General features: G+C 35.4%; 2 protein-coding genes across 2 annotated transcripts in view; one reads left to right on the top strand and one right to left on the bottom strand.

The window, feature by feature from the left end:
- Positions 1 to 363, top strand: part of LOC137633726 (myosin heavy chain, clone 203-like) — a 621-nt gene extending 258 nt beyond the window's left edge. Inside the window, exon 1 of the mRNA XM_068365972.1 lies at positions 1 to 363. This exon is cut by the window's left edge and continues 258 nt beyond it. Within this exon, the coding sequence (XP_068222073.1) occupies positions 1 to 363 (363 nt within the window).
- Positions 364 to 6550: 6187 nt separating this feature from the next.
- On the bottom strand, positions 6551 to 9460 carry LOC137633727 (uncharacterized). The gene has a single exon (XM_068365973.1). It carries the CDS (start codon positions 9239 to 9241, stop codon positions 6551 to 6553), a length of 2691 nt encoding a protein of 896 aa, XP_068222074.1. The 5' UTR covers positions 9242 to 9460.
- Between the last annotated feature and the right edge of the window lie 252 nt (positions 9461 to 9712).

Raw genomic sequence — 9712 nt, forward strand, 5'->3', positions numbered from 1 at the left:
GCAGAGACTCAAGGTCTCTCCAACAGAATCGAAACTCTTCAAAAGGAAAAAGAAATCGAGATTGAGAAATTCTCGACTAAGTTGCAACATCTTCAAAAAAGCAGCGATCACCTAAAAGAGGAATTATCTAATAAGGATGCTTCCATCGGACAACAATATCTAAATAGATTAAGTGAGATGGGACAAATAAATCTTGAAATGAGTGAGCAACTGGAAAGAGCTAAGGATGAAAAAGTGACCTTTATTCATCAGTTGGAATCTGTATTTGAGGAAGAGACTGAGGAACTGGAACAGACAATTGAGAAGCAACTGGGTGTAATGGGAGAATGTTATCCTTTTGGTATTTTGGTTGTTTTTCTGTGAAATTGATTCATCATCCGACTCTAATATCTTTAAAATTATCTCTGTTAGTAATATTGATTATAAAAATCATTTAAAGAAAATTTATTTCATCAACGAATGCATGTAACATTATTGCCATTCCCATCTTATGTTTTTCTCTCTCTATCTAATACGTGGTCTTGAGTCCTTCTTTTTTTTCGTTTTGGCCATACTGGCATGAGAGAAACACGTAGGAGAAGCGGAATGTGCATGCTTCCCCGTCCATTAAAGATATTTGTTTTGGGTCATTAGAGAAGACATTGACGTATCCCTTTTCAAAGGTAAGACTTCGTTATAATCTAGAAGATTAATATAAGGATAGGGAATATTATCTTATAGATAGAGAGGAAAAGCGATCAGAATGGATGCAGTGGCTTGCCAATGTCCGGTAAAGTTTGCATACACCCTCGTGGTCGTGTTGCATCATTTTACAAGACACCCTATTTATTCACTTGAGTATGGTACATTCTTTTCTTTTTAAAAAAAAAAGGGGGATGTGAACAGGTTAGTAACATTAAGACCTCCTCGTTTTCCTGAAAACCATATTAACTGGAACTAGTCTGGGAGATCTGTGATCATGAAACCAGTCTTGGAGACCTGTGAGCATGAATCAGTCTGGGAGATCTGTGATCTTGGACTCAGTCTGGAAGATCAAATTATGGAATAGTGTACAACATTTTGAACTGAATAAAGCTAGATAAGGATCACGTCTCTCTCTCTTACACGTCGAATGTCAAGTTCACTTTTGATGAGTAACGAAAATTTATGTCAGGAGGAAAAGAAAAATCCACCGTGACATGGGGATCATTAGAGAGATGAAAACAGAAAAAGAGGGGCTGGAGATGAGCCTGACTGAGGCTAAGACGAAAAACTTGACCAATGAAGGAAATTACACCTGCCTCGTAAATGAGTTAAAAGACACCAAGAAAGTGACATTAAAAGCTATTGCTAATGATGATGCTGGATATTTTATTGATACCTGTGACGCAGGTGACATTACAGAAAAAAAACTGAGAGGATGCTTGTATGGGCAGCAACAAATTCTCTTTTGAATAATTTTTGCCGAAGAGAAAAGGAATTACTCACTTTTAACAAAACAGAGAGATTAGTTCACCAAACTTTCAACTGGGCTCCACAAGGCACTAGAAGATTTGGAAGACCCAGACCTACATGGCTGAGGGCTTTGAAGCGCGAAGTAGAAGACGATGAATGGAGGAAGTATTGAATTAAAAGCTCAAGATAGAGACGAATGGCGAAATCTAACCGAGGCCCTTTGCGTCCATAGGCGTAGGAGGAGATGATGATGATGATGATGTTCTATAGTACCATTCCTGCGTTTTTCTCCCGCGCTCTCCTCCACCGGCACATGTAGAACCCAACTACAAAGAATGCATCTATAATGCCAGGGGTTGGTGCAGATATGGGGACAGTTGCAGGTATACACACACAAATAAATATGAAGGCGAAAGAGCAAATATAATAGAAAAGTTGGATTTTTTAATGGCAGAATTCCGGGAAATGAAGAAAAGAACATCATATCAGAACAGGAAGGAAGCATGGGAGAATCCATATTATTACCAATATTAAATAATGGGGATGAAACACAAACCATAATAGTAATGAATGCACAGGGTTTAGTCACGAGTAACTCTAAAAGGAAAATAGAGTTCTTAGAAGAACTAACCCAAATTGAAAAAATAGATTTATTAAATATAAGTGAAACATGGTATTCCCAAGAGACTGGCAGTGATGACCAGATAAAGGGTTTCCAAACTTATAGATCAGACAGAAAAAATAGGAATCAAGGGGGAACTGCAATATATGGAAGAGACATAAATCAAGGAAAAGTATGTGAAAAATACAGCAACACAGAATGTGAATTGATTGCGGTAGAATTTGAATTTGAAAAACTAATGAATATTGTAGTTTACAGACCCCCAAACACTAAGGAGTTTGACATAATAATAGAAAAAATAGATGGTATATGTAGAAACCATAAAGACTGGAATATACTCCTATCCGGAGATTTTAACTTTCCTTTCGTGGATTGGAAAGAACGGATAGAAGAAAGTGGTTGTATGTATACATATAAAAAAGATAGTAATAGTAGCGCAGAAGATAAGAGGCAATTTGAAAAGCTTCAAGATATGCTATTAGAACATAATATGCAACAAATAAACCACATTCCAACAAGAAAGGAAAATGTCCTAGATCTAGTATTTGTGAATGAGGTGAATTATGTTAAAGAAATAATAGTGTATAACACGGGAATTTCAGACCACAATGTCATAGAATTGATAGTTCATTCCAAAGCAAGTGATCACAGAATTAATAAAAACACAAAACTTTGGGAAGGATATGGAAAATATAACTTTTACAGTAAGAATATAAAATGGTCAGAAATAAATGAAGAACTGGATAAAGAATGGAAAAATGTATTTATAAGTGATAATATACAGGTAAATACGGATATACTGTACAAAATACTGGAGAAAATTGTTGAAAAATATGTACCGAAAAAAAACAATAAACAAAAGACGTGCATACCAAGAGACAGAAGGATCTTATTTCAGAAAATTAAAAAGTGGAAGAAAAATCTTGCAAAAGAAAAAAATGTGTGGAAAATGAGGGAAATAAAATGTAAGATAGAAAATGCAGAACAAAAGATTATACAGTCGAAAGAAAATGAAAAAAGGGACTTAGAAGAAAGGACACTTCAAAATATAAAAAGAAACCCCAAAGTACTTTACTCCTATGCAAAAAAGATGAATAAAAGGAGAATAGAAATAGGCCCTCTAAGAATTGAAGGACGGCTAACGAATGAAAAAAAGGAAATATGCAACATATTAGCAGAAAAATATAAGAGTGAGTTCACGCCAAGAATTGCGAATGAGAATAATGAAACAGAAATGAGAGAAGAAAATGTTGAATATCTAACGGATATAGATATTAATGAAGCAGATATTGTCACGGCTATAAACGAAATTAAAAATGGATCGGCAGCCGGACCAGATGGAGTTCCAGCGATTTTGTTAAATAAAACTGCAAACACTATCGCGAAGCCACTTGCAATACTGCTAAGACAGAGTATAGATATGAGCGAGATATATGTTAAACATAAATTAGCTTATATAACCCCTATCTTCAAAAGTGGATCAAGACTAGAGGCAAGCAATTATAGACCTGTTAGTCTAACATCACATATTATGAAAGTGTATGAGAGGGTAATAAAAAAGAAAATAATGAACCATTTGGTCAAAAATAATTTGTTTAATATGGGTCAACACGGTTTCGTACCTGGAAAAAGTACACAGACCCAACTGATAGCTCACTATGAAAACATATACAATAATATGATATATGAAAAAGACACAGATGTGATCTATCTAGATTTTGCAAAAGCCTTTGACAAGGTAGACCATAACATATTGGAGAAAAAAATGAGAAAGCATAATATTGTGGGAAAGATAGGAAAATGGGTAAAAGAATTCCTGCAAAACAGAAAACAGATAGTGGTTGCAAATGACGAGAAATCAGATGAAGCTCAGGTAATATCTGGTGTGCCCCAAGGTACGGTATTAGCTGCACTGCTATTTGTTATTATGATCTCAGACATAGACTGTGATGTTGAAAACTCCGTAGTGAGAAGTTTCGCCGATGACACAAGAATAAGTAGAGAAATTACTTGTGATGAAGATAGGAACTCACTACAAAGAGATCTAAACAAAATATATGAATGGGCGGAGATAAATAGAATGGTATTTAACTCCGATAAATTTGAATCAATAAATTATGGAAACAGAGAAGGAATGGTGTATGCATACAAGGGACCTAATAATGAGACAATCACAAACAAGGAAGCAATTAAAGACCTTGGTGTAATTTTAAATAGGAATATGTTATGCAACGACCAAATAGCAACACTGTTGGCTAAATGTAAAGCAAAAATGGGAATGTTATTCAGACACTTTAAAACAAGAAAAGCTGAACACATGATTATGCTTTACAAAACTTATGTGCGTAGTACACTCGAGTACTGCAATGTGATATGGTACCCACACTACCAAAAGGATATTGCGCAAATAGAGAGTGTACAAAGGTCCTATACTGCTAGAATAGAAGAAGTTAAGGACCTTGATTACTGGGAAAGACTGCAATTTTTAAAACTATACAGTCTAGAAAGGAGAAGAGAACGCTACATGATAATACAAGCATGGAAGCAAATAGAAGGAATTGCTGAAAACATCATGGAGCTTAAAGTATCAGAAAGAGCAAGCCGAGGTAGATTAATAGTGCCAAAAAGCATTCCAGGTAAACTGAGAAAGGCGCACAGGACATTAATCCACAACGCACCAGCATCGATAATGCAGCGACTATTTAATGTGCTGCCAGCTCATCTAAGAAACATATCAGGAGTGAGCGTAGATGCGTTTAAAAATCAGCTCGATAAATACCTAAGATGCATCCCAGACCATCCAAGACTGGAAGATGCAAAATACACTGGAAGATGTATTAGCAACTCTCTGGTGGATATACGAGGTGCCTCACACTGAGGGACCTGGGGGAACCCAAACAAAAAATAAGGCAATAAGGTAAGGTAAGGCACCCTCCTCCTCCTCCATCTTAGATATTTCTACGACGGAGTTTACTATAATTTTCTCTTACGAATGACAACCTTCTTCTTGTTAGCCTTCTCTTATGCTTAAGCTAACCTCAATCTATCACTATTCCTAAATCTTAAGCTTTTACTTTATAAAACAAATTCGGTCTTTTTCTCATACGATTTCCTTCTGACTTAAGTTGCCATCTCTCTCTCTCTCTCTCTCTGATTAATTATCATGATATTATGTAGGCGTTAATTACAGATTTTGCCAGATTTGAAACACGACAGTCTCATGCATGAAGCCGAGCCTCCACTATAGGCCTATTGCTGAAATGTGTCCTTTATGTGAATATCTATTTGTCGATTTTGTTACCTAATGATTTATATTTTCTTTTTCAATGAAAGGTAATAGAAATACAATGCAAAAGAGATGATTTATTCAATATTTGTAACAGCAAAAACAAAAGATTCAAAATCATATATAAAATAGAAATATTCTCATTTGAACCTTCAAAATGCTGCTGGATTTGAATATTGGGAACATCAATGATCACATCAAATATCTTATCATTCTGTCATTAGTTTCATTCAAGTATAATTTCATTCTGTCATTAGTTTCATTCAAGTATAACTTTCTCTCTCTCTCTCTCTCTCTCTCTCTCTCTCTCTCTCTCTCTCTCTCCACTTATGATTTCTGAGATTATCATCTCGGAGTTTATGAATAGAAGTTTGAAAGTAATTCTCTGGGAAAGAGTTGATTCAAATATTCAAATTTTCAAATTCAAAAAATTTATTGACAAAAAGTGGTCAAAAGGAGCTGTCAGTCTTGCTAGACAGCCCACTCTATCTTTAATTTACATAAATTATCTTTAATATACATAAATGAACAAAAGCTAAATACAAAGGTAAAACCTAGTAATAATTTACATGACCCAAAAAATACAATTAGTAACAGTTTTTACAACTGAAAACACCTACATGAATAATTTCACATTTACCCAAAGTACATTAGCACAAACCTTATATATTTATTTCACAGACTGAAATTACATATAAATTAATCATAGTTATAATTTGATAAAGCAATGACAATTACGATTCTGGGCCCGACGGTGCGAGCCGACAACAAGACCACGAAGAGGCCAGCCTCCCAAAATCGTCCAGGACTCAAGAAAATATGCACACACTTGACAAATTCATCACAAAACAATCATTCAACAAGGAAACGACACCAAAACCCGCCGCAACAAAAACGGACCCGCCGCGATGCCAAACACCACGACTCCAAAGGCGAAGGTGCGCTCGACCTGCTACCTCGCGCCACAGAAATCGCGTGTATTTGGAACCACGAGGAGTCCCTGTTATAATAAATTTGAAAGCTACATTACACATTACAAAATAACCAAAACATTTTTTACATAAAATACATTTTACAGACCGTTTTCACATATAAGGAGAACTATTATTTAATGTACAGAGAACAACCACTTCCATTTCAAATTCCATATTACTGCAGCAAACACAAAACATTATACAAATAAAAAGTAATATCGTAACTTCACAATTTTAGTACCTTATATCAGTTTTTTTAAATTTATTTGCAATATTCTTGTACAAATTATTATTGATGAAAAAACAAACCATTTGTTCAAAATTATCATCAAGATTCCTAAATTCTGCCAAAGAACTACATTCCATAATGTAATGTTGCAGTGTGTGTGAGTTTGCAGCGTCACATAATTTACAAGGGATACCCTCTCCACTCTTATATTCCCAATAGTATTTATAGCCTAGTTTAAGTCTCATAACAATTCCATCATATTTAGCTGAAGACTTTCCATAAGTAAAACGTGTATTGTTACTTACATAATCATAATGAGACATACTGTTACTGCCGTTACTCATGATTGCCCTAGCAATCTCAATATTCCAACCTTCCCTTACTCTTGCCATGTGTGACTTTATTTTCCTCATACTAACTAAAGTGGCGTAATCTATATATTCTTTATTGCACCCCTGTTTTGCTAATTCATCAGCAACATCGTTAAAATATATACCACAATGTGAGGGTATCCAGACGAATTTTACACTGTATCCTGACCCTTTTATGACAGAAATGTACTCGTTGCATTTGGTAACTATTTCCTCATCTGAAGGTAATTTGGCATTTAAAGCCAAAAGAGCACTCTGACTGTCAACAAAACATATTATAGATTTTTCTTTATGCATTCCAAATTTCAAACACTCATATATGGCAAACAGCTCAGCAGTGGTAGATGAGCTATGATCGCCAATACGCTTAGATATTCTCTCCTCTGTACTATAACCAAATTCAAAAAATTCTCTAATTACAACACCAAGACCAGCTCGACATCCGGTAACAGAACCATCACAATAAGCATGAATCGCCGTATCCTTTGGGTATCGAGATATCTTTTCCAAAAACAGCTGTTTAAGTTCAAGGGGATTGCTGTCCCTTTTTCTCAAATCAAGTTGCTCTATACTTATATCTACTTTCTCAGTAATCCAAGGTTTTATTAGACGTGAACTTGGCAAAGGTACACAGAAATCAAAAACATTATAGTCATTCAATATTTTACAAAGCTTTCGTGAATATTCATTCAGTGTGAAGAATCCTGGAACGCCTTTCACATATCTATTTATAATAATTTTGAAATGCCTATCATTCTGTCTAATCAGTCTTATAATTGAGGAGACTGCCAACTCTCTTATTCTTTGAGTAACACGCGGGAAATTCAGCTCCATTCGCATTATTTCAATCCTTGCAGTTCTAGGGCAACCTAATATTACCCTCATAGCTTCGTTTTGCAACAATTCCAAGGGGCGAAGATCTTTATCTGAAAAACTACATAAAACTGGAGCCGAGTAGTCTATGATACTTCTAATAGTGGCAAGATATACAGACCTTAATATTGGAATACCAACACCGTTACCACGATTTGACAAAACACGTAATGGCTTAAGCCGAGATGTACAGATGTTCTTCACATAGGTAATTTGATCCATTATTTTACCAAAACCAATATACATACCCAAATATTTATAAATTGTTACTCTTTCTAGTTTTACTCCATTCAGCCAGAATTCTTTATCACTTACTATTCGTGATTGATATTTTGTCTTACTCTCATTTACCACAAGACCTAAAGATATACAAAGATCTGACATTTCAGTCAACACGATACTCAAAGTCTCCTCTGATTTGCATTGTATGAGAATGTCATCCGCATAAATGATTACTTGTGAATTTCCATGAAATTTATAACTTGCAATTTCGTCCATCAATATATTAAAAATCATGGGGCTAAGCACACCCCCTTGTGGAGTACCAAGTTCAAAATACTTTTCAGTGGACTCGTAACCCTGAAACATAACAGTTCCCCTTCTGTTACTCAAATATTGTGAAATCCACATCAGTAGCTTGCCCTTTATACCCTTTTTAACAAGACACTCCAATATTACATCCTTATTGGCTTTATCAAAGGCTCCCTTTAAATCTAAAAACATTCTACAGTTGACACCAGCAGTACTAAGGCTTTTTAATACGCAATCAGAGGTACTCTTGTTCCTCAAAAAACCATAAAGATTCGGAGAAAGGAGCCCGTCAACTTTATACAACAACCTATTTAAAACCATACGTTCCATAGTTTTTGATAAACAAGAAGTCAATGAGATAGGTCTGTAATCATTATTTCCCTTAGGTACAGGTATCATGAGGGCAATTGTCCATTTAATAGGTAAGCGACCATTACTGTATGATAAATTGAACAATGCTAAAAGAGGACTGTCCTCCATTGCTATAAGACAGTTTATAATATCGTATGTTATGCCATCTTTACCTGGAGCTGTTGACTTCCCCTTCTTAACACTATTCAACATTTCATCCCTGGTGAAAGGAATACAGGTGTCATCCATTAAGTTCTTCTGCATACAAACTAGTCTACGTCTTTGTTTCTGTAACTTCCTAAGGCTTTCCTGTATATCTCGAGGTAGAGAATCTAAGTTCGACGCATACGACCATTTGGCGGCTAATGCCTCTGCTTTTTCTCTGGCATTAGGATGTGCATTTGTCTTTCTTTTTACCCCCCTTACTTTATTGACACCATCCCAAATTTGACGTAGGGATTTTGAAAATGAGATGTCGCGTAAAAAACCTTCCCAATACTTACTTCTAACCTCTTGCCTCTTTTTTGTAGCATGTTCAGCCACTGTAACCATTGTTTCTCTGGATTGCATATTCTGGTCTTTAGACCATTCCCTATGGCATTTTCGTAGCAACTTGTTCCAGCCTTTCACTATTTTGTCATTATGATACCTAGGTTTATGATTACTGGCAGAATTAGGTTTTTTCTGTGGTTTGTAAAGTATAGATTCTATTACTGCTAGCAGATCCTCAAGGAAAACATTTTCATCCTCAATACCTAGCAGTTTATACTCTTTGTACCAGTCACTTACTTTTTCGATAAAATCATCTTTCTGCCTGTCATGCAATACGTATCTAGTTCCATTGTTAATAAGTGAAATCTTTTCTAAATAAAAACTAATTCTAAGAGCAAAATGATCACTTAGTAAAGTGGTTACAACAGAGAAATCTGTCTGTACTCCAGGCATGTTGAAAAGTATAGCATAATCAAGCCTGCCTCCTCTAACATGTGTTGCTTCACAATTACCAAGTACAGACGCATTTTCAACCGAATCTAAAAATCT

The sequence above is a fragment of the Palaemon carinicauda genome, chromosome 43 (assembly GCF_036898095.1).
Source record: "Palaemon carinicauda isolate YSFRI2023 chromosome 43, ASM3689809v2, whole genome shotgun sequence".
Classification (NCBI taxonomy): domain Eukaryota; kingdom Metazoa; phylum Arthropoda; class Malacostraca; order Decapoda; family Palaemonidae; genus Palaemon; species Palaemon carinicauda.

Coding starts and splice junctions, on each gene's coding strand:
- LOC137633727 (XM_068365973.1), bottom strand. CDS start 9,241: ATGCAATCCAGAGAAACAATGGTTACAGTGGCTGAACATGCTACAAAA.